Here is a 26,114-nt window from a genome sequence, read left to right as displayed (position 1 = left end):
TAAAAGTGGTTAAAATAAGTTGGTGCTCCCTAACATGTTTCGCTGTCCTCTGACAGCTTTATGGACTCTCAAAGGGACACCACCACCTGCTGATTTTTGGAGCCTTCCTAGCGTAAGAAGTTCCATCCTTTCCTCACTGCGGGATTGAAACATCAGGCTGCCAGTCAGGTATATTTATACCCGCCATTCCAGTTAAACAATTGACTATTCAGTAGGAGAGTAGTACTAGGAAAAAGTGAGACTTTATTCCAACTATCCCAAGTCCACATTCAAACTCCCATAGGGGTGCCTCTTCTTCTTATTATTATTTTATTCAGTTTTTTACTGCATGCAAGGTATATTGTGCTCTTTATCATGCTTTTATTATTGTAAAAATGTGCTTATGATAGAATAAAATTGTATCTTTTATGTAATACCCAATTGGTCAAATTGCAATTTATTATTTTTTCTAAATGTAAGCGCTCCACCACCATCTTGTTTCTCTCTTTTTCCAATTTCCACAGAGGCAGAGTGGTGGGTTTTCCTGGGGCACATCATTTGTCCTGTCCCAGGAAAACCCGTTGCTCAAGCTGCAGCCAATAACTTCTGCAGGTAGTGCTGCAGCCAGAAGCAGCAGCGGCTCCGATCGGCCAGTCAAGAAAGTTGGAGGCAGCTCGAGGAGGTCGGCATGCTCGGGTGTTCGGGCACTTGTGTGTTCAGACGCCTGGACACATGATTCCGGAGTGCTCCTGAGCAGCCCCGAACACCCAGGGTCATACCACTCTCGAACACATACTGATTTCTATCAGTGGGCTTGGTGTAAATGGAGGTGCTGATAGCTCCTCCCCTGATAGATATATTTACATCCAAATAGTGTACCTGCAAGGGGTCAATACTGTAGGTGAATTTGATGGGTGAAGTAGTACAGTTATGTTCTATCAGGGGAGGAGCTATCAGCACCTCCATTTACACCAAGCCCACTGATAGAAATAATTTATTACATGCCACCAGCCATCATCCTGCTCCCCTTATCAGGGGATTGACACATTCCCAAATGCTGCGTGTTCGACGTATAACCAGCACAGAGGCCAAAGTCACACCTGCATTGGAATTAATGGCTGATAAATTCATCAAGTGGGGTTATTCCCAAAATCTAATATCACAGTCAAAGAATAAAATATCTAAAATGCCTAGGGCCAAATCCCTAGAAGCTAAATCCAAAAAAGACCAGTCCAATAGAATAATCTGGGTCAAAAAATTCCATTCCAATAGCTCTGACATAGATCGGATATCCAAACAATATTGGCCAATCATACAGTCAGACCAAACCTTGCCCGCACTAAAATCAAAAACATTGATGAGTGCATACAAAAGAGGTCAAAACCTTTAAGATCATCTTGTACGCAATGATATCCGTTATCCCATTCCTAACCCTACAACATTCTTAGGTACACCCAAACTAGGGTGTTACCGTTGCTGCGGATGTATCACATGCAGCCATCTCATCCCAGGGGATTGCTTCTATAACCCCCACATTGGAAAGAAATACAATATCAGATATCGGTTGAGTTGTACATCTAGATATGTTATATATCTTATTTATTGCCCCTGTGGTCGACACTATGTCGGCAAGACTGATAGAACATTCAAAGAGAGAGCAGCTGCACACAGGTCATCCATTAAAGCAGCCATAGCCACAGGCAAAAGTGAACAGCCTGTAGCACGACACTTTTTTGAAGCCAAACATGCCATTGCCACCTTGCGTTACAAGATCATAGATCATGTACCACCTATGCCTAGATCACTACGCCTCTTACAAAAAGAAAGCCGCTGGATATATATGTTAGATACGCTGGCACCCAGAGGCTTAAAATGAAAATCTCGGATTAACCTGTTTTTTATAAATCCAATACAGCTAAATTAGATATTCAGTAATCTGTCTATCTGATGCATAGATATATTATAGCCACAATGTGACACTTGAAATGGCCGTATACCATTGCATAATTGTATAATCTAATCAGGGTGAACCATCTCCAGTTTCAGACTTACTGTGCCTTTGCCGTATAATATTGCACAGTTGCATAATTGAATCAGGTTGAACCATCTCCCGTTTCTTGCGCTTTACGTCATGCAACCCTGATGTTGACACGGCTTAACTCAAGCACTCGCACTTTAATATTTTTCATAGCTCTTTTAGTTTTATGCATTTTTGTATACCATGCAGCTCATCATCACTGTGTTCATGTTTTTGTTTGAGGTATATAGCACTTTGTTTTTGTTCACGTATATACAGCTGCATGTTCATTCATACATATGATGTGCTCTGTGATTGGTCCCTTCAGATCGGGCCCCCTCCGTGCCTCCAACACGCTAGCCGAGACGGAGTGACGTCATCCTCATGCGCCCTCCCCACCGGACGTGGGCTGGAGTCACGGACGGCGTGCCGCCCGGCATAAAGGTAAGCCACTCACATTGCTTTCTTGTTCACCAGCACCTTGATAAAAAAAAAGCCTGCGGGCTTTGAAACGTCAGCACCCCAATTGCCTGTTGTCTTGTATTTTTTCCGAGTGCCGCCGCGCAGACTATACATTCAGAGGGGACCCTGCTTGCCCTTGTTTAGGAAGGCACCGGACATTTCAGATACTTACCTGCATCTTCTAACTGGAGTGCCATTCCCAGGATTGCTATAGATGCGCACTTTTTTAAAAATTTTTGTACAACTATGATATATTATAGTTGCTTTTTTAGGTTTATAAAAATATACACTAAGCTATATCCATGTGTTAGTACATGGTCTTAAAGGTTGGTCACTAGTTCAGCACTGCACGCATTTTTGCACATAATAGGTTTTAACGGGCAGCATCCGTGCTGCTGGTATATGATTATACTTGTAGGCACAATGTATTACAGTTTTTATTGATGCACAATATGTATTCACATGTTTGTATTATTGCAGTGTGTACTCCGACAACACCGCGTTGCCCTAGCAACCGAAGAAGCCGAGGACCTCCTGTGCCCGCCGGAAGCCAGTGCGGGTAACGGAAGAGGTCAGAGGAGAGTTCCGGTGACGGAGGACGTGCAGGAGCGCGGCAGGGAGGAGACATGCCGGTAAGTTGTTCTTTAAATTTGCACTTTGTACACATGACTTGTTATCCTGACGAAGGAGCCACGAGCTCCGAAACGTAGAAGAATAAAGTTTCACATTTAACACTACGTGTGGAAGTCTCAGAGTGCCGCCTGTCAGTACATGCAGTATACATTGAGGTTTACCTTCACAGGAGGGCAACGGAGCAAGGCACCTCCAGTGTGGAGGCTAAGGGAGTGCCGGGGATTGCAATAGTAAGGTATATATATATATATATATATATATATATATATATATATATATATATATATATATATATATATATATATACACACACACACACATAGAGGAGGAAGGAGGCGGCACTCGACAGACTGAGGTAAACAGGGTCCTTTAATCCAATTAATCCTGGATTAAAGGACCCTGTTTACCTCAGTCTGTCGAGTGCCGCCTCCTTCCTCCTCTATGTTTGTTGGCCCCCTGTGGACTTGTATTTGGATGGCAATGCAGCATTCATGAATCTTACATTTCACTCCAGTAAGTAATTATTTATTTGAGTGCCGGATTCTTGTTCTATATATATATATATATATATATATATATATATATATATATATATATATATATATATACACAATTGGGGGTTTGGATTCTGTATTGCGCTAAATCCTAATGCAGCACCTCCAAAATTCCTCCTGTTAGTGAGGAATAACAAGAAATACAAGGAAAAAAAGGGTGATTGGAGTGCGCAACCTAATTGTCTCTATGGTCACGTGAATAACATGTACCGATTGAACTAGATACACCAGAGTGAGCGAGGAGGAGGTAGTCATTTTGGAAGAGTTCCTGATCCAAGTTGGTGACCGATTTATCACCCACAAACCAACGAATATTCAACAGTCCGTAAAAAGTGGGATACACCCACAGTACTATATTGATCTAAACTGGTGACCGATTAATCGCCCTCCAATTGGGAACATCCTAAATAGATCCACCACAATTTTATTGGAATACCCAACTCTTTATAAAAGGTTGGCTTTATCTTCAATACCATAGTGATACATTTAAATCTATTTCAATCGGCAATATCTACTGTATAGATGGTTATCTATATAATCATACATCGGTTGTACCCCTGATGAAGTCGTAAAGACGAAACGCGTCGGGTTGCTTTTCGAAATAAAAAGTTTTTTCAAAAAAAGAAAATCGCATGATTACTGCAAACAAATCCAATATTGGACACACAGAAAATACCTTCAGAAAGGACTTCTGAATACTGATTGGACAAACTGGGTGGTACATGTTATTCACGTGACCATAGAGACAATTAGGTTGCGCACTCCAATCACCCTTTTTTTCCATATATATATATATATATATATATATATATATATATATATATATATATATATATATATACACACACATATAGATAGAACAGAGGAAAGGAAGAGGGCACTCCCTGGTGCATTAAAAGAGATTTATTTAGGTAAAATGGAGTGACAAAACTCCAAGGTACTACAAAGGTATGCTCGTACCTATCATAAAAGCTCTGTGGGCTGGTTACCACAATGTTAAAATGCAATCAACACAGGGCATAAACAGCTCACGCGATCCGTGCTGGTGTCTACCAGGACGCTATTGGTGCGCACGCTGGATTGTGCCACATGGACAGGGAATCCCATCGTTCAGAGCAGCCGCCCAGTGAGTATCAGAGTAGAACGTAGCAGGCCACACCCTGACGCGTTTCGTTTCTAGGGACTTCATCAGAGGGCGTGGCTACTGCTTACGTTCGTAATCCTTTCATAGTGAGCCGCTGTCAATCAACACCTAATGTTTCCCAAGTTCATATTTAAACTACTGGAGAATGCTCTAATAAAAAAACAATAATATAAATACATAAATGAAGAGGCATACTCCCTGCTACCCCTGCTATGTACTAAGTTACATATTTAAAACGCAAAATGGATAGTTAAATGCATACCAAACGAAGGTCTCCAACCCCATGGACCACCACGGACAGGTTCTCTACAGACTTTCCCAGCGTTGTGCCTGCCATAGTTGTTTTGCTTGACTGTCTCAGGGAATGTGTCCTCTCTATATCTGTTGCACTTGTTTTTGCTCCAATCAGAGTTTCGGGTTAAAGTTTTATCTGTTCCTTCTGGTTGTCAGATTTTCTTGCAGCTTTTGACCCTGTATCTAAGAAAAACAGATTATTTTGGCATGTTCCACTCTGCTTAGTCAGGCACATTGATCATTGAGCAGAACTGAGTATTAATATTTATAATCATTCGATGTTCTCTCACTTGGCAAAATGCTACTGTAGTTAACATTTAACTACTTTAATAGAATTACCAAAAAGGGAAGTTGAAGCACAAATCGGTACTTGTTTCCTAGCACGGCCACAAATCTTGGCCATCGGGGGTAATTTTAGTGGCCTGCGACGCGACCGACGCCCCCGATTTTTCCATTGAAATGCATTGAAAAATCGGGTCGGTCGCGTCGTGTGCGCCTAAAAATGCTTAAATGGTCCACCCGCGATGGCCGCGATTTCCCCATAGGGAACAATGTTAAATGCCTCAATTTACCTGCGATGACCCCGATTTCCCATAGGAAACAATGTTAAATGGGTCAATTTACCCAAATCAGCATAGGGAACAATGGTAAATGGGCCAGAAACCCCCCAAAAAAATCCTGAGCAGTGAAATGTCCCCCCAAAAGTAGTTGACGCCACCCTGCGATCAACGTGAACCCGAAGCGTGGCGAGCGTAGCGAGCCCACGAGGGGCGGCGGTACGCGTCCTCCGACCTTTTCATACCCTACTATCCACGTCGGCGTGGAGTTGAGAATAGAATAGTGTGGCGAGCAGGTAAACGCGTCCCTTCGCGGGCTTCACAGGTGTCTGCGTCGCCATGGACACCTGGGAAGCCCGCGAGGGGACGCGTATAACTGTGAAGGTATCCGCGTTCCCTCGCCACGCTTCGGGCTCGCCACACTATTCTATTCTCAACTCCACGCCGACGTGGATAGTAGGGTATGAAAAGGTCGGAGGACACGTACCGCTGCGCTCGCCACGCTTCGGGTTCACGTTGATCGCGGGGTGGCGTATAGTACTTTTGGGGGGACATTTTTATGTTCAGGGGTGTTTTTGGACCATTTACCATTGTTCCCTATGATAATTTGGGTAAATTGATCCATTTCACATTGTTTCCTATGGGAAATCGGGGTCATCGCGGGTAAATTGAGGCATTTAACATTGTTCTCTATGGGGAAATCGCGGGCATCGCGTCTGGCCCATCGCACCCGATTTTTTAGTGGCCGCGATGCCCCCGATTTGACCCCCGATGACGATCGTTGTGGCCGTGCTAGGAAACAAGTACCCACAAATCTAACATTTATGGCCTGATTCTGAGTCGGGGGAAGATCTATTCATCTTTTTCTGCAGTCACGTCTGTAACTTTTTGCCAATGCTGCTGCAAAGCCCTTCCCTGGTGTAGATCTATGCATTGAAATGTGCATGGACAAGGGGCCTGATTCAGGTTGGCTCGCTAGGCAGCGTATATTTGCTGTCTAGTGAGCCCATAAACGCTGCCCGGTCGAAAGTCCTAAACCCATGCACCGCTGATTCCCCTTAGTACATGCAAGGGAATATGTACGCGAACACATGCCCTCTCATGCGGCCAAAGGGGAGAGAAATTAATCAATGGTCGCTGACAGGGGAATGTCCAGTGTTTTTATGCAGATGCCCATAGAACACTTTGTGTTCCCCTGCTGCCGCCCCCAGGACGCCCCAAGCCCTCCCTCTCCGCAGCAAATGGCCCAGTGAGTGTGTAACTCACCAAAGCTGTTCATTGCCAGGTTTTGCACATGTGCAAACCTCGACCATCTGGCTGGGGCCAAATTCAGATTGCAACAAGCAATCCTGAATCAGCCCCAAGATGCCCTAAATATGACTAGGTGCTTCTTGAGGAACACCATCCAAATTTGCAGCAGTCATATGGCAGGTTCAGATTATCCATTGGATTATGGACACCTACAGTAGGAGCAAGTTTCATCTTTGCTCCTTTGGGCGTGGCTAGCCATGGCTATTCTATTGTTCTCAGCTGCAATACAATACGTATTGCAGCTGAGAACAATAGAATAGCCATGGCTGGCCATGGCTAGCCATGGCCAAAGGAGCAAAGATGAAACTTGCTCCTACTGTACATGCAGGATCTCTGAACACAACTACAATCAGCAACACACCTGTACCTCTCCCATAAGATGTAATATGTTTATGCATCTGATTGTGAACCATCTATTACCAAGCATCCAACTCTCTACGAACACCATCACAATGGATGTACATTTGATCCACTGCATCCGACATTGATGATCTGTCCATATCAGTATCAGGCCTGTAACCTCCAGGATACTGGGGAGTACTACCCTACTTTTGAAAATAGTCAGCATACTGTATACTATTATCTTAGACCAGTGTCATGAATTGTTGTTCCTGTCTGTTCCTGTCAAGTCATTTAGTAGACCCCAAAATTGTGCACCTTACTCAAAGGCATCTGGAAACCAATTTGCTCAGCATATGGTTGTATTAAATGATTGAATTAAAGTGGGAGGTTTACAAAATTTCACCAGAAGCCATGACAAATATGACTATATTCAGAGTTGAACGTAATCACATCAAGTGCAAAAGTAAAATGCAACATATTTGCTACCAATATGAAAATAATGAAATGCAACCAACAGTAGGTTGGTTTCACTGCAATCCTAATATTAGATCACAGCAGATATGAGATACACAGCCTCACTGCACCCATTTAACACCAGACCCTTTGTTGCAGGGAGTCATACAATAAATTCATCTTTTGCCTGTGTTGCTATGGAAAAAACCTTAATGCACTGCAAACAGACGTGTATGTGCACTAAAAAGTAAGCGGAGGTCAAAAAAGGTTTACTGTATGTCCACCTCTGTATAAAGGGGTTGACAGATTTACACAGGGCCGCCATCGGGGGTGCTATAGGAACAACTGTCCTGGGCCTGGCCACTCTGGCAGAAGGTAGGGCCCGGGCCTCGCTGTCCCCGCAGCCCGTTCGGCTTCCAGCACCCCCTTCACCCCTGACTGACCGCATGCATCTCCCTCTCTCCTATACACTGCACTGTCACAGTGCTCTGTGTGTGACGTGCACTTACAGAGGCCCTTATTCCGATCGGCACGGTACGGCCCGCGTGCGGCCGTACCGCCGATGTTTTTTGTCTGCACATGCGCAGAGGTCATTCTGCGCATGTGCAGCCCCCTTCGCCGCAGACGGATTTCGTCCGCCGCAAAGGGGGCGGATAGGGGCGTGAGGGGCTTCAGCCCCTCATTTCCCTATGTGTACGCCCCGCGTTTCATGGGCGTTCCCATGCAAACGCGGGGCGTATGCATGGTAATGAGGGCATGACGCCCTCATTACCATGACATGGGGGCGGAAAGCTGACGTCGCCGGATGTCAGCTTTCAGCCCCCATACAAGCTAACACACGGACGATTGTCCGTGTGGTCTTAGCTTGCGGGAGCTGCCGCGGCGTGCGGGCCTGCCTTCGATGGTCGTCGACCATCGAAGGCAGGGGGCAGCTCCCACCATGGTGGAGGCGTAGCCTCCACCATTTTTGAGCGGATCGCCAGCCGTCCGTGTATGGACGGCCGTGGCGATCCGTCTGGTGGGCGGCCCTAGGTTTGTGCGGTCGGAGCCCCGTGTGCGGCTCTGACCGCACCAACCAGAATAAGGGCCAGAGTGAGGAACCATCAAGCTAGAAGGATGCAGTGATGCCTGTGACTGAGAGCCCAGGGATATGTAACTTTGGTACTTGTGTATTATCACGGCGCCCACGCTATTAAGTCACAAGACATATAATCGCATCGCATGCCACCGCATGCCATACACCCGATGCACAGCAATTCGATTTTAAATTGTATAAGCCCCCAATACGATTTTTAATTGTATAAGCACCCTAATGGGGGCTTACAATGTTAAATGCACCCCCACGCCTACCCCACTATGAACGCCAACCCGAAGTGTGGCGAGCGCAGCGAGCCCGCGAGGGGTGGCGGTACGCGTCCTCCGACCTTTTCAGACCCCCACTATACGTCAGCGTGGAGTTGATTTTATATAATGGACGCGTATTACTTTACATGTATTCCGCGTCCGCTCACCACGCTTCGGGCTCGGTGGCTCGCCACACTATATAAGATCAACTCCACGCCGACGTGGATAGTGGGGGTATGAAAAGGTCGGAGAATGCGTACCACTGCGCTCGCCACGCTTCGGGTTGGCGTTGATAGTGGAGGTGCCGTTGGGGGTGCTTTTTTTTTCAGATATTATTTTTTGATTATATACTTTTCATTTGACAGAACAACACTACAAAAAAAAACTTGAATTGTTTAATTTAAAATTGGGTACTTGTGTATTACAACGGCGCCCGATTTCATGTAAATCGCATCCGATTTATCGGCCGATTTTCATCCGATTTTTGGCCGATTTGATCTGCGATGCGATTTTGCGTCCAATTTTTTGCCGATTTTCGGCCATTTCCTGCTGATTTGCATGTTATTCCATCCTTGCACACCCCCAGGTACTATGCGATGGTATGCGATGTGATTTTCGGGAAAATGCCCCTGATTGTACAATTAAATATCGCATAGCAACGCATGCCAGCAAGTGGCATGCGATGCGATGTGATTTGCAATGTTAAATGCACCCTCATTGTTAACGCCACCCCCACTATCAATGCCAACCCGAAGCGTGGTGAGCGCAGCGAGCCCGCGAGGGACGGCGGTACCCGTCCTCCGACCTTTTCATACCCCCACTATCCACGTCGGCGTGGAGTTGATTTTAGATAGTGTGGCGAGCGCAGCGAGCCCGAAGCGTGGCGAGCGTAGCGGATTACTTTACATGTATTCTGCGTCCGCTCGCCACGCTTCGGGCTCGGTGGCTTGCTGCGCTCGCCACACTATCTAAAATCAACTCCACGCCGACGTGGATAGTGGGGGTATGAAAAGGTCGGAGGACGCGTACCGCCGCCTCACGCGGGCTCGCTACACTCGCCACGCTTCGGGTTGGCGTTGATAGTGGGGGTGGCGTTAACAATGACGGTGCATTTAACATTGTAAGCACCCATCAGAGTGATTGTACAATTACAAATCGAATCGCTTCACATGCATCGCATGGCATGCATCACATGCCACTATATTGCATGCGATGCACTACGATGGAAATCGGGGGTGTGCAATGATGGAACAGCATGCAAATCGGCCAGAAAAAGAAATCTGCCAAAAATCTGCCGCAAAATCGCATCCGATTTTTCCATGCGATTTGCGGCCGATTTTCGGCCGATTTCGTGGGCACCGTCAAAATACAAAAGTACCTAAAATTGTATAACATCGCCTGCCATTGCATCGCATCCCATCGTATGCCTTATGGTCTGCGATGCGATGGGCGCCGTGCTAGTACACAAGTACTGTAACTTTTTTTGCAGGTTCACTGCTATACAGATGGGGCATGGCTCATCTTTGCAGGGGATGGCGATGGCGACGCCAGCCGCAATCCCCCGCCAGCCGCCATCTGTATAGCGAGAAGGGGACGCGTGCGCATGAGAGGCTTGCAGCGCTTCCCCCGGGTCACCGCTGGCTTGACGGCGGTCACCCGTGGTCCCCGCCGCCTGCCCGCACCCCCCCCCTAACCCTGTCCGCCTCCCTGAAGCGGAGACGGACAGGGTTCCCGTTGCCCCGCCAACGGAGATTGAGACGCGCGTGCGCGTGAGACGCACGCCCGTCTCAGTCAGATGGCGAGCCGGGCTGCTGGCGGATTGCCAGCGGTGACGTTCTGGCGATTCTCCAGCAAGGAAGAGCCCGGCCCCACCTGTATATGGTCAAGCATATCCCCTAAAAATTTTGTGGACTAGGGGGAGATGCACTTACATTCGTGCCGAATAATGTTTTTTATCGCAATGTTTCCGCCTCAGTTACGCACCGATATTGTTTCCAGTTTCTCTATATTCTGTAATGTTTTTAACACCGCCTTTACTTTGCGTTAAAGCCCCCTTCCGCGTTTTTTTTTTACTGCTCATGTACTCCCCAGCTCACCCGACTCTCCCCCGTAATGGTAACAGCACTAGGAAGTGGGTTCATGACTGCTGCCAGCCCGCTGCTGCTCACTTTTCCCTGGTGAGGAGTGCCTGTTCCCCGCAGCAGCCCAGCTCCTACTGCTCTGTCCCCGCCTCCCCCGCTGCTGGATGATTCAAATTGACCTAATATCGCGACCTTCAGGTGGCGATTAATTAACATGAATAAACACCGCGCCGAGTCTTTGTGCATACCACATGTGCGGAACAGCTGTATGTTCCTATGGAGACCCGACGCCGTCACGAAGGAGAGCGGAATGCGGAACTGCAGAGAACGCACTTCTGCTAAAGATGCTTACAGCATACGCGATCCTGATAACGGCACCGATAACAGCGGAACAACGCAGCAGTAAGTGATAGTGCATCCCGCCCTATGTTATCTGCGCAGAGGAAGATCTTCAGTGGCTCACAGTATTGGTTTAGCAGGATAAGCAAAGGAGTTTTTTTTTTTACACATATTGTATTCCAGCACTCCATATCTGATATTATTAATTAGAGCAGTGGTTCCCAAACTGTGTGCCTAGGCCATACCTCCCAAGTTTGCCATCTGAGCAGGTGGGACGCTGCTGCTGCGCGCCGAAATTTTCGGGGGGCGTGGCCTAATTTGGGGCCGTGGCCTATACTTGCGGCTCTCCCGCGAGGCCACGCCCCCATTTTGCCGCTATGGGGGCATGACCCAGAGGCTCTGTGAGCCTCTAGCCATGCCCCCAGCCCCCTGGCTGCGGGAATAGACGCTGTGCGCATGTGCACAGCGTTTATTCCCCGCTGCTTAGCAGCTGACAGGGGGGACTCCCAACAGCCCCCCCACACCGCGGGACACTGCCGCCCGAGGGTGGGACAGCGGGACAGGCCCTGATAATCGGGACTGTCCCTCTAAAATCGGGACTGTTGGGAGGTATGGCCTAGGCACCCTAGGGTGCCTCAGGACACATGCAGGGGTGCCTTCGGTTGGTGGACCAGGATCAATTCATATTATTTATGGTCAATGTACCAGGCAAAACCAGTGCTTGTGGCTTCCAATCATAACATATGTGGACATACAGGAGCAAATCCAGTCCCTCACCAGATAATTGTGACATAAACACAATGCACTTAATTTAATATTTTTTTTCTGAATTTCTCGATAAGAAGCATTTGGCCTAGGGGTGCCTTGAAAATATTTTGATGCTCTAGGGCGCCGTGGTTCAAAAAAGTTTGTGAACCCCTGAATTAGGGTATATTCGTATCCCTGCAGTGATAAGAAAATGTAGTTCCTGACGATTTTAATACATGCGTGTAATATATGTGTATATGTTTAAATGGTTTTGCATGAAATTCTGTTTAGACACACTAGATTTAATTTCTCTTTACTCAAGTACTGGCTGTTATCAAGGGCTGGTGGCAGAATATTGCTACCTATTATCATGTATACTATTTGTGAATTATAACAGTATCTCCGTTCACAGAGTTTATGCTGGAAAGGTTAGTTATTTACAGCTGTAGTGGATTTCCACTATGAATATCAGAACTTGTACCAAATATATAACTGCTGTGGGCTGGTTACCACAAGATTCAATATTGATAAAGCCAGGCAAAGCTCCTACCACCATTCGGGGCACTGCGGACACACAGACCCTCGCCGGTCACACTGTGAGTGGAGATGGCAGCAGGAACAGATGCGGTAGGGGGAAGCCGAGCACAAGTCGAGCTGGCATCATCAAGCCCCACTCAATTTGTAACAAACTTCGTTAGAGAAATTTTTGAAAAAAATTCTGGTGACATTAACATATGCGCATACAGGGGGGTTCTGAGTACCTAGGCCACCCCCCACACACAGGGGCTGCCCACTGGTCTATCTCGCTGCTGGTTTTTTTTTTTTGGGGGGGGGGGGGTTCAATCATTGTTCCATTTGGAGACTGATTCAGACACATTCACATGTCTGAGTTATTGGTACCTTGGCAATTATCAAATGACCGCGCATGCTTATGGTATGCCTGCAGGAGACGTTTATGTGATGGGCACAACAGGGAGGGGGGCTCTACCTATTTTGTCAGTCCCGGGCCCCACAATTTCTGATGGCAGTCCTGGAGTTACATAAAAAGCCTGGATACTGAATCACCATAATTGATATAAATAGCTATATCAATGCTATTCCAGTTTGCATAATGGCAAATTTGCACGTACTGTATGTGGAATTTAGGGTTTGAATTAGTTCCAATTACTTGTGTTGTAATAAGTAATGAGTAAGCCTAGAGTTTCTGGACTTTGTTCTCAAACACTCCTATTCCAATACCATAATAATGATTTAATGATAAGTTTAATTAAATCGCAAGAGCATGTTTATGGCTAATTTCACACCCCTACTATGGATACATACACAACAAAAGGATATTTATACAAAAGAAGATAGCTCAGATGATTAAGAAACACTGACACAATTACCCTACATGACACATTACATTATACTACCATACCCTCCAACATTGTCCCTCTCCAGGAGGGACACAATGCTCTCTTTCTGCATACCTCCAAACTCTGCCAGGTCTATAGGCGGGACGCTGCTGCTGCGCGCCGCAGGCGCGTTGAAATTTCCGGGGCATGGCCTAATTTGGGGGCGTGGCCTATACTCACGGCTCTCCCGCGAGGCCACGCCCCCATTTTGCCGCTATGGGGGCATGACCCAGAGGCTCTGTGAGCCTCTAGCCATGCCCCCAGCCCCCTGGCTGCGGGAATAGACGTTGTGCGCATGCGCACAGCGTTTATTCCCCGCTGCTTAGCAGCTGACAGGGGGGACTCCCAACAGCCCCCCCACACCGCGGGACACTGCCGCCCGCGGGTGGGACATCGGGACAGGCCCTGACAATCGGGACTGTCCCGCTAAAATCGGGACTGTTGGGAGGTATGTTTCTGGACTTCCCTCTTCATTTATGATTGCTATCACCTGTGTAGAAACACCTTTCTTACACATGAACCTGTATAAAACAGGTGATGGCAAGCATACAGAGCATTTTGTCCCTAATGGAATGGGTCATGTGGAGGATATGCAGTAGCTAGAAAATGATTACATGAACCCTAGTTTACAATATTGCTTATATCACTGGATGTGTAAATAGCAAAATGAAGATTTAGAAGTGTGCACTCTTCATGTAATTCTAATATAGAGTACATTATTTTCCCTTTTCACCAAATTCAAAAACCTCTAAGCAAGAAGCCACTGATAACAATATCCAACGTGCCAATTATTTATTCATCGGATGTGTCTTTTTCCTGCTATTGAAATGTCGGTAGTGTCAACCATACTATACACATCACAAACACACTTGCATTCTGATTACATTTTCATCGGCAAAGTAATAATTTGCATTAGAAACAAAGCACTATTAACTTATTACCTTGCATCATACTCACTATTTGATAAGAAATAATACTGTTATTTCATTTGTGCGGTATCCTGGATTGTTGTAATGTGTCAAGCTGAAATGCAGGAAGCACAGGAAAAACAGGAAGCACAGGAAGTAATGCCCCTTTCCCACTGCAGCCTTAAAACGGTATATTGCCGATTTTTGAGGGCAAAATACCGTTTAAGGCTGCAGTGGGAAAGTGCCAGAGTTGAAATACCGTTTAAAGTTAAACGGTATTTCAACCCGTTTTCAAAGCAGAGTCCTATGCCCCTTTCAGACCGCACTTTTAAAACGGTAAATTGCCGTTTTTTTACCGTTTTAAAACGGTAATGTGTGCGGTCTGAAAGGTCCAGTCCCACTTAACCGGTTAGAAAATGCCGTTTTTTCTAACCGGTTAAAATGCAGGGTCCTACCCGTTTCTGAACCGGTATTTTAGCGCAAAAATCGGCTCAGAAACGGTATTTAGGACCCAGCCAATGAGCTGGGTCCTAAATTCAGCACAGTGAATACTTAATGAGCGCTCATTAAGTATTCACAGCACTGGAGCCCCCCCCCCCGCGCGTGTCGACACCCCCCGCGCGCGTGTCGACGCCCCCCGCGCGTGTCGACGGCCCCCCCGCGTGTCGACCCCCCCGCGCGTGTCGGCGCCCCCCCCCCCCCCCCGTGTCGACTTACCCCGTGCCGGTATCTCCATTGTGGTTCCCGGCACTGCAGCTCAGTATGCTCGGAAAGCACTTATGAAAAAAGTGTCTTTCAGAAAATGGCTGCCCCCCATACGGAAGACAGTTTTTTTAAACAGGGTTTCCTATGGGGCAGCCATTTTCTGGAAGACTCTTTTTTCATAAGTGCTTTCCGAGCATACTGAGCTGCAGTCCACAACGGAGGTACCGGCACGGGGTAAGTCGACACGGGGGGGGGGGGCGCCAACACGCGGGGTGGGGGGGCGTCGACACGCGCGGGGGGCGTCGACATGCGCGGGGGGCGTCGACATGCGCGGGGGGCGTCGACATGCTCTCGGTCGACACGCGAGGGGGGGGGGGGAGCTGCACGGAGGGGAGGGCTGAAGGCTGCACTGGCTTTGACCCTGTATTTGGAAAGTTTCCAAAAACGGGTCTGCCAGTGTCAAAAAATCGGCACTTAAACGGTAATATACCGTTTAAGTGCTGCGGTGTGAAAGGGGTTTTATCTGGCAGACCCGTTTTTGGAAACGTTTCCAAATACAGGGTCAAAGCCAGTTATGCGGTCTGAAAGCAGCACTACACGGTTAAATAACGTTTAAGAGGCAGTGGGAATGCCTCTTAAACGTTATTTAGCCTCCAGGCAGTCCCAGTGCCTGATGAAACCTAGTAGTTCTCACTTTGTGCATGTGTAATGTGTGCACGTGCATACTAATGAGCCGCTAATTACATATGCGCATATGAAATGAGCGGCTCATTAGTATGCACGTGCACTCATTACATATGCGAAAAGTGAACTACTAGGTCTCATCAGGCACTGGGACTGCCTGTATCCTGCATGGACCCTGCAATGACCCCCGCTGCCTCCCCACTGCCCACAGGTAAGTACAAGGGGAGGGGAGGTGGGGGGGTTAGGCACTATTTACACTGGGGGGGGGGGGGGGAATTAGGCACTCTTTACACTGGGGGAAGGGGGGGGTTAGGCACTCTACATTATACAGGTTCACTGCAATGGGAATGGTACTTAAATGGTATTTAAAACGGTAATCTGCTGCAGTGGGAATGCTAATACCGTTTTAAATACCATTTAAGATTACCAGTACTTTAAACTGGTCTGCAGTGGGAAAGCAGCATAAGGGACTGTCCTCATGACTCACAACACTAAAGCCCCTTTCACATTGCCATTTTAACACGGCATATTGCCGATTTTTAACTGCTTTAAAACTGTACCAGCTGCAATATGAAAGCTCCACAATCAATTTACCGGTTACAAAAGACCGGTATCATACCTCCCAACAGTCCCGATTTTGGGACAATGTTGACATGGATTAGGTCGTTAGGTCGACGTGGGTTTTTTCGCTGTTTTTTTACCCGAATGTCGACACAGTCGACATGGACACAGGTGGGAGTGAACCGCAGCCCCTCGCTTCGCTCGCAATGCTTCGAGCACGGTGCTTCGCTGCGCTCAGCACACTATTTTATTCTCCCACCATGTCTAAGTGGATGGTAGGGCATGAAATACCGCCTGTCGGCACATGTTGGCTCAAAAAACAGTGAAAAAACCCACGTCAACCTAACGACCTAACGCATGTGTCAACCTATATCGACCTAGACACCTGTCGACCTTTGCCCATGTCGACCTTCTGCCATGTTGACCTTCTGCAATGTTGACCTAGACACCTGTCGACCTTCCAGCATGTTGACCCAACAGTGTCGACCTAATGATCCCAATATATGCACAGTATGTACTGGGTTAAAAAAGTCTCCTCTCTGCTCTTTACTTCCTGCCTGTGCCTGGTGAGATCACAAGGGAGATAGCCTATCACACTCTGTGACCCGTTAATGACTTGTAAATACTGTTTCAGAGCCATTCATACCCCTTTCACATTACAGCTAAAACACGGTCTATTGACGATTTTAAATGGCTTTAAAACGTTTCGGGCTGTAATGTGAAAGGTGCAGAGAGAATTTACCATTTTCAAAATTCCTGTAATCCAAAACGGGTTAAAAGCAGTGTCCTACCCGTTTCAGAGCCAATCCATTTGTAGTGTAAATGGCTCTGAAATGTTATTTACAAGTCATGAGCAGGTCACAGAGGGTGATAGGCTATCTCCCATGTGATCTCACCAGGCACAGGCAGGAAGTAAAGAGCATAGAGGAGACTTTTTTTAACCCAGTACATACTGTGCAGGTGTTGGGATCATTTGGTCAACAGTCCTTAGGTCGACACTGTTGGGTCAACATGCTGGAAGGTCGACAGGTGTCTAGGTCAACATGGCAGAAGGTCGACATGAGTCTAGGTCAACATGGCAGAAGGTCGAAATGAGTCTAGGTCAGGGCTGGGCAACACCGGCCCTCCAGATGTTTATGAACTACACATCCCAGCATGCCTTGCATCAGTTTCAGCATGGCCACATAGCAAAACTAATGCAAAGCATCCTGGGATGTGTAGTTCATTAACATCTGGAGGGCCGGTGTTGCCCAGCCCTGGTCTAGGTCAACATGGCAGAAGGTCGACATGAGTCTAGGTCAACATGAGTCTAGGTCAACATGGGTGAAGGTCGACATGAGTCTAGGTCAACATGGGTGAAGGTCGACATGAGTCTAGGTCGACATGGGACAATGTCGACATGGGTTTAGGTCGACACATGCGTTAGGTCGACAGGTTTCGCATGTGCTGACAGGCGGTATTTCATGCCCTACCCTCCACTAGGGCGTGGTGGGAGAATAAAATAGTGTGCTGAGCACAGGGAGGCACAGTGCCCGAAGCATCGCGAGCAAAGCGAGGGGCTGCGGTTCACTTCCAACTGTGTCCATGTCGACTGTGTCGACATTCGGGTTAAAAACCAGCGGAAAAAAACCATGTCGACCTAACGACCTGTCGACATAACCCATGTCGATCTAAACCCGTGTTAACCTTGTCCCATGTCGATCTAGACACCTGTTGACCTTCACCCATGTCGACCTAGAGCCCTGTCGACCCAATGGTGTCGACCTAAGTATGGTTAATAAAACAATCCACACCCTTTAAAATGATATCCACTGTTTTCTATGGGTGAAATGGGTTGAATGTGAATGGTACAAAAACGGTATTGAAATGATAATTTACCAGTTACAACATGTAATGTGAAAGGGGTTTAACTGGCTTTAGACCCGTTTAAAGAAACATTTACAAAAATGGGTTGAAAGCAGGTTTGTAATGTGAAAGCAGCATCACACTACATATGGATTGGCTCTGAAACGGGTAGAGCCCCTTTCACATTGCAGTTTTAACATGGCATATTGCAGATTTTTAACTGCTTTAAAATGGTACCAGCTGCAATATGAAAGCTCCACAATCAATTTACCGGTTACAAAATACCGGTATTTTGAAACGTGTTAAAAGCAGGATCCTACACGTTTCTGAGCCGTTTTCCCTGCAGTCTGAAAAGCTCAGAAACGGTATTTGCTACAAATGATAACCACACTTGATCCCCGCCCACAAGCAGGAAATTTATTTTTAAATTACATTGTATGGCTTTCTATGGGTGAAACGGGTGGAATCTGAAGGTTCAAAAACAGTATTAAAACTGCAATATACCTTTACAACATGCAATATGAAAGGGGTTTAACTGGCTTTTGACCCGTTTTAAGACACGTTGCAAAAAACGGGTTGAAAGCAGGTTTTTGCAATGTGAAACCAGCTTTTGACACTGCTTTTAACCCGTTTTGGATTACAGGTATTTTAAAAATGGTAAATTCTCTCTGGATCTTTCACATTACAGCTAGAAACGTTTTAAAGCCATTTAAAATTGGCAATATACCGTGTTTTAGCTGTAATGTGAAAGGGGTATTACACTACAAATGGATTGGCTCTGAAACGAGTAGGACACTGCTTTGTTTTAACCTGTTTTAGATTACAGGTATTTTAAAAACGGTAAATTGTCTGTGGACCTTTCACATTACAGCTAGAAACATTTTAAAGCCATTTAAAATCTGCAATTTACCGTGTTTTAGCTGTAATGTGAAAGGGGTAATTAATTATATATATATATCTGCATTGCTAATTGATAATGTACCTACTGTGTTCACTGGATGATGAATGGGTACATACAAGGTTCCACAGAATATTCAATGTACTGCACTATTACAAAACAACTAAAGGCTTGATCAAAGGTCTGTTTTTGGTTGGTTAAACATTTGTAAGGCACAGCAAGCCTATTGATCCAAGGGGTCTGCTCAAGTTGCTTTCACAAACACAACCCACAGGAAATATATCAGATACAAAAGAAATCACCCATAATTATTCCATTACTGAGCTAAAACAATAGCCCCGAAATAATGGGCGAGATGTAATATGTTGCGATTTTCAGGAATGTGCATTTTTCCATCAAAAATCACACATTTTCCGAAAATCACACATGTAGTGATGTGAGAATTGCAGTAACATAGAAAACACATCACATCAAAATCGCAAATGTAAAAGGGTGGACATTTTTAATTTGTTCCCTTAAAATGACCTAAAATTGCAAAACAGACTAGGTCCAGGCTGGCGAGTTAGACAGAACCATGCACAGAGCAGTTAGATCTGTGCATGATTCTTTCCAGAAAAGTGCTCTAAAATTAAAATAAAATAAAAAAAATGGTGTGTGGATCCACCATATTTAAGAAACCAGCCTTTGGCTCTTGAACCAGTCCTGGTTCCAAATATACGGGGGACTGGGGTCCCCTGTATTTTGTAATCAGCAGCAGGCTCTAACAGGTGGCAGTGTCAAGCCACAGCCTGGGGGACACTATTTATGCAAGGTCCCCCGTCTGAACTATGATCACAGTGGCTGGTCAGCCCTGGATGCCGATGGGGTACCTGGGGGAGTGGGGATCCCCCAAATAAAGGGGTCCTCCACCATGCTTCACCCTCCCAGGGCTATTTCTGCCACCCCTGGGATGTGGGAGGCGGGGATGATGCTTTTGTGTTAAAAAAAAGTGTAAAAATACATTGGTTGTCAAAGTAGAACTACAAGTCCCACTAGGCCTCCCCCGCATAATGGGACTTGGTGAACCACAAGTCCCAGCATGGGGGCATTAATGGGCCCGCTGGTTCTTGTAGTTCTACTGTGAAAATAATGCAGAAACAACACACACACACACACACACACTAGTACAGCAAAACTATTTAAAAAAAATGTAATATACACACACCCAAACCCTCATCCTTTCAGGAGCGGCTCCTCTACGGTACAGAGTCCCTATGACGGAATCGCATGGACCTCCGTGCCAGGGACCCCGCTTATCCCTGAATGGCTGTAAGGGTCTCCTCTGAGATGCCTACAGCCAATCAGACCTGAGCTGTCCCTTTGCCCACCTGAGCAGTCCCTTTGCCTGTGTCACCTGGTAGACTATGTTGTAGACCAGGGGTGGGCAACATACGGCCCACGGGCCGGATGCCTGCATGCCAACCTGATCCTGTCTAGCCCTCTGTTCCCCACCAGTTAGCAGTGACAAGCGGCCCACTAGAGCAGGGGCAGAACTACCGCCTGAGTTATAGAGGCCTGCTGTACGGTGCAGCCATTCGCCCAAAGTTTTTTTTTTTATGTGCAGCGCATGTCCGTGAGAGGTGGGGGCACTGATGGTTGCTTCACAGAGCACAATTTGGTTGTTACTTGCTATAGGCTGGCACGAGAGGGTATTTTCCACACCCCCTCTGCCAGCATCCCTCTGAAGCTGCACCAAATAGAATAGGATGTCAGCGGCTGCTGTGAGAAAAGCCCTAACATATATTGAGCTCAGCAGGGGCCTGGCTGGAAGGGTCCATGGCTGAGGAGGGTGCCGCCACAGTCAGTGACAGTCTCCTCTCATCTCCTAGCACTGGCTCGTTACCCTCCTCCAGTGTCATCACCCACCCGTTATTATTGCCAAGTGCAGTCGCCAGTGTAAAGTGGTCTCAAATCAAGTATCACCCGACTACACAATTGTAGCCTTGGAAAGAGATAAACATGGAGAGATAAACGTGCCAACCATTCAGCTTCTATCATTTTTTACCTTGTAACATGGCAGCTAAGTTCTATATACATTACTTAATTTTTTAAAAGTCATGGCTGAGAAGGACCATTCGGTACTCTTTACCTAGCACGGCGCCCATCGCGGGCATCGCGGCCATCGCATGCACTAAAAAACGGGTGCGACGCGATGCCTGCGATTTCCCATAGGGAACAATGTTAAAAGTGTCAATGGACACGATTGTAGTGTTCAATGCCTCAATGCCCGCGATTTTTCCATAGGAAACAATGTTAAATGGGCCACAGAGCCCAAATAGTCCCCCTGAAGTCTGAAATGGCCCCCACAATTGTTAACGCCACCCCACGATCAACGTGAACCCGAAGCGTGGCGAGAGCCGCGAGCCCTCGAGGGACGGCGGTACGCGTCCTCCGACCTTTTCATACCCCCACTATCCACGTCGGCGTGGTGTTGAGAATAGAATAGTGTGGCGAGCGCAGCGAGCCACCGAGCCCGAAGCGTGGCGAGGGGACGCGGATACCTTCACAGGAAAACGCGTCCCTTCGCGGGCTTCACAGGTATCCGCGTGCGCTCGCCACGCTTCGGGCTCGGTGGCTCGCTGCACTCGCCACACTATTCTATTCTCAACTCCACGCCGACGTGGATAGTGGGGGTATGAAAAGGTCGGAGGACGCGTACCGCCGCCGCTCGCCACGCTTCGGGTTCACGTTGATCGTGGGGTGGCGTTAACAATTGTGGGGGCCATTTCTAGCTTCAGGGGGACTATTAGGGCTCTTTGGGCCATTTAACATTGTTTCCTATGGAAAAATCGCGGGCATTGAGGCATTGAACACAAAAATCGCGTCCATTGACACTTTTAACATTGATCCCTATGGGAAATCGCGGGCATCGCGTCGCACCCGTTTTTTTAGTGCATGCGATGGCCGCGATGCCCGCGATTTTTTACCCCCGATGACCGCGATGGACATCGTGGGCGCCGTTCTAGGTAAAGAGTACCGACCATTCTGTGAGATATCTTTTTAGGGTAGTGTGCATATTCAATGTCATTAACGATGCATGTTCCTGTGCATTGTTAATGACTGGGACCCACTGAACATGCCAACGACCTGCATGTTCATCGGGTTCACGGTGACATCAATTACCAACATCGTTCAGTGTGTATGCTGAATTTGTTCAGCCACAGCCAACATCTTTAACAATACTGCCAATGGTGCGGGTCATCTACCGTGTTTCCCCGATAATAAGACACTGTCTTATTTTTTTTTGAACCCTCAAAAAAGACCATAGGTCTTATTTTCGGGGGAGGGCTTATTTTAATAGACCTTGACAGCAAATGTCCTAAAACAGGTGCCAGACATTTAACATGCCCCCAATCCTCCTTAACAAACATGCCCCCAGTCCTCCTTAATTAACATGCCCCCAATCAAAATAAATCCGGGTAACAGGACACACAGCACAGAACTGCGCCACAGAACTCCGTTCTGCAGCCGCGTGATCTGCGGGATGACGTCATGCGCGGCTCGCAAAGCATGACTGGGACCGCGAGCAAGGGAGAAGTGGCTTCAGTAGAAGCCACTGCACACCATACCGACACCATGCAGGTGAGGGGAGTTACGGCTGGTGGACGGGGACATCAAGGGGGGTTTTCTAAACGGAAAATTTAGGTATTTGGAGAGGTCTTATTTTCGGGGGAGGACTTATATTGGAGCAGCAGCCCAAATCTGGGGGAGGTCTTATTTTCGGGGGAGGGCTTAAAATCGGGGAAACACGGTAGTACAGTGGTTCCCAACCTCGGCCCTCAAGTACCCCCCAAACAGTGCACGTTTTCCAGGTCTCCACACAGAAGTGAACTAATTAGCTCCACCTGTGGATCTTTTAAAAAATTTTAGTGAGTGAGGAGTACATCTGTGTACCTGCTTGGTGACCTGGTAAATGTGAACTGTTGGGGTGAACTGTTGAGGGGGTCTAGTGTGTAGGGGTTAAAGGAGCTGAATGTCTGCTACTTTATCTCTCTCCATTGTATTTCGCTTAAAGGCTAAAGGTGCCCATGCAAGTTTTCAAATCACATCTACAACACATTGCACCATACGGAACTAATAATATTCCCACCAGTCAACAGAAACTGCCTACAGAGTGTTTATTGAAAACAAGAAAATAAACCCTTCCCCTTAAATGTGTTAGTGTGATTCTTGAGTCGGAATGGCCTTAGCCCGCCCATAGCATCCAATCAGATCTATTATCTTCTAGAAGGTGCTAAATAAATAAAAAGACATATCTGATTTGTTGCTATGGGCAACATCTCTTCTTCAATAGAACTCCCATCTTATAAAATTTTCCCCTAAAGCCGGCCATACACTTGGCTATATACAGATGGGGCAGGACTCATCCTTGCAGGGGATGGCGACGCCAGCCGCCATCTGTACAGCGAGAAGGGGACGCGCGTGCACGAGAGGCGCGCGCGTCCCCTTCCGACAGCGATTCCCCCGGGTGACCGCCGGCTTGTCGGCGGTCACCCGGGGTCCCCGCCTCCTGCCCGCACCCCCCCCCCCCTAACCCTGTCCATCTCCCTGAAGCGGAGACGGACAGGGTTCCCGTCGCCAGGCAGATGGAGATTGAGACGCGCGTGCGCGTGAGACGCACGAGTGTCTCAGTCAGATAGTGAGCCGGACTGCTGGCGGATCGCCAGCGGTGACGTTCTGGCAATTCGCCAGCAAAGAGGCCTGCACCATCTGTAAGTGCGATTTGGGGTCTTTTAATGTGATTACAGTGATCAGTTGCATGGAAAAATGTGATTGACAGCAGGTTCAATGTGATGCGCCGTCCTCTCTACTTAGCATCAGAGCCTGCTTGTCGTACTGGTTGCAGAAGCTATCTTTTGGATTACATCCAAGCCAAGTAGGCTTGGCTGGAATTGCATGTGATATATTGTACAGTATACACTATATCACATGCAATCCTGCTGCCTGTGAAGGTCCCGAGCAGCTCAAGTATGGCTCACATTGGATGCATTAATGTAGGCTACCAGCACAATAGAATGTAATAGAAAGGAGTACAACATATGCAAATTACATGGAAAATACAACAACAGTTTTAATTAGGGATGGGCATCGTGGCCTTTTCCCATTGATGGAAAAAGTGCAACTGGCCATCGATAGTGTTGTACTATGCAATGGATGACCATCAATGTTTTTACATATCGATGGTCATCCATTTTCTTTGATTGATTGGCCTGTAGGGCCAAGCAAAGTATGGGGCAGGGCTTCACGGGTGTCGGCGGCAGAGCTACTGTATGCTCCATGTCCTGATCCTTAGTCATTTAAGTTTGACATTGATGGGGCGGAACCATCTGGTTCTCCCCCATCGATGGCAAAACTATTTGACATCGGCCATAAACCATCAATCGGTGATGGCCATCTCTACATTTAATGCAATTTACCTAGTCTCCCATTAATGCAGTGGTTTCCAACCCTGGTCCTAAAGTACCCCCAACAGTGCACGTTTTCTAGGTCTCCACACAGAACCACAAGAGAAATAATAAGCTCCACCTGTGGATCTCTTAAAATGTGTTTGAATAATAAGTGCACCTGCCGGTTGACCTGGAAAACGTGCACTGTTGGGGGTACTTGAGGACCAGGGTTAGGAACCACTGATTTACACATACAATGTACCTGTCCACAGTGCCAGATTAAGGTCTAAATGGGCCTGGAGCTGAAAATTATCAAGGGCCTATTATGCGCAATAATAGGGGTTGTGACCAGCACCACAGCTTCCACACCACTGCATTAATGCACAGGTGTGGAAGCTCACAGCGAGTTGTGGGACATAGAGTAGCTGAGGTGTTTCTGAAATAACTAAGCTAAGCATATAAAAGTAGGTTTATTATTTAAATGGACAAAAAAAAGTTTCTTAAATCAGGGTTGCCGACCCTCCCGGAATTACCGGGAGTCTCCCGAAAATCGGGTCCCCCTCCCGGCCCCCCGGAAGGGTGGGTAACCCTCCCGGAATCAGGGGGACCCCCACTGAGCCCCCCGATCGTGGCATTTAAATGCCGCAATCCACGGGTCTCAGAGGAGGGGGCGGAGCTAAAACGATACACTTGTGTCATTTTAGCCCCGCCCCCTCCGAGGAGATCAGCAATTTCGGGTATGTTCCGAAATGGGGGCGGGGCTTAATGACGTCACAGTCAAGCCCCGCCCCCCGAACGGGTAATGAAAGTCTCCTCTCCGGGCTTTTCCCGGAGAGGAGCATTTCAAAGTCGGCAACCCTGTCTTAAATTAATATTTAAGTACAGTAGTTGTAGCACTGCCAAAGGGAAGTACTGTAGCGTTTACTTTTACTTCAGCACAATAATATCAAAGAAAAGAAAAGCATGTATACAGCTTTCAGAACATGTATAATACTTGATGCATACTGACACAGCTGCTATGCATACAGTATTTGCATTTAGTATCATATGCAAGTTGCATATGTTCTGCCAATTATTAGATCTGCACAGCAATAGCAAAATCACATTCACTTACAGTATTTAAAAAGCTGCTGCTCCCTTATTTCCTGCAGTAAGCAGCACTGGGCATCATTAGGCTATATCTTGAACTTTCGCTTCACTCACTGTTGTCGAGGTTTTTTTTTTTTTTTTTTCAACAAGCTTAATTCAGCAGCAGTTATATCATCAGTAAGTACACTAACAAAACTCCTAGTGACAGACTCCAGCAATATCATTCTAAGCTGCAAACCGATTTGGGTGGGGTTTGCACTTCCAACTGAATATATATATATATATATATATATATATATATATATATATATATATATATATATATATATATATATATATATACA

The 26,114-nt window shown here is 46.9% G+C and overlaps 1 protein-coding gene across 5 annotated transcripts in view; it reads right to left on the bottom strand.

Annotated features, from left to right (window-relative positions):
• The window catches only part of SORD (sorbitol dehydrogenase), a 94,573-nt gene extending 68,673 nt beyond the window's left edge, over positions 1-25,900 (bottom strand). The window contains exons 1-3 of one of the 5 annotated variants that reach the window (XM_083183740.1): positions 19,344-19,412; positions 14,612-14,677; positions 5,052-5,266 (exon numbers count right to left, since the gene is read on the bottom strand). In XM_083183740.1, coding sequence (XP_083039866.1) covers positions 5,052-5,126 — 75 coding nt within the window. In that variant the 5' untranslated portion in view covers positions 5,127-5,266; positions 14,612-14,677; positions 19,344-19,412. Of the gene's footprint in view, positions 1-5,051; positions 5,267-14,595; positions 14,678-19,339; positions 19,438-25,795 lie in introns of those variants that run through there. The other 4 variants (XM_083183742.1, XM_083183741.1, XM_083183744.1 and 1 more) reach the window with 4 other exon arrangements.
• Positions 25,901-26,114: the final 214 nt, after the last annotated feature.

This window comes from Crinia signifera, chromosome 4 (assembly GCF_055691185.1).
Source record: "Crinia signifera chromosome 4, ASM5569118v1, whole genome shotgun sequence".
NCBI classification, from domain to species: Eukaryota; Metazoa; Chordata; class Amphibia; order Anura; family Myobatrachidae; genus Crinia; species Crinia signifera.
This window is presented reverse-complemented; position numbering and strand designations above follow the sequence as displayed.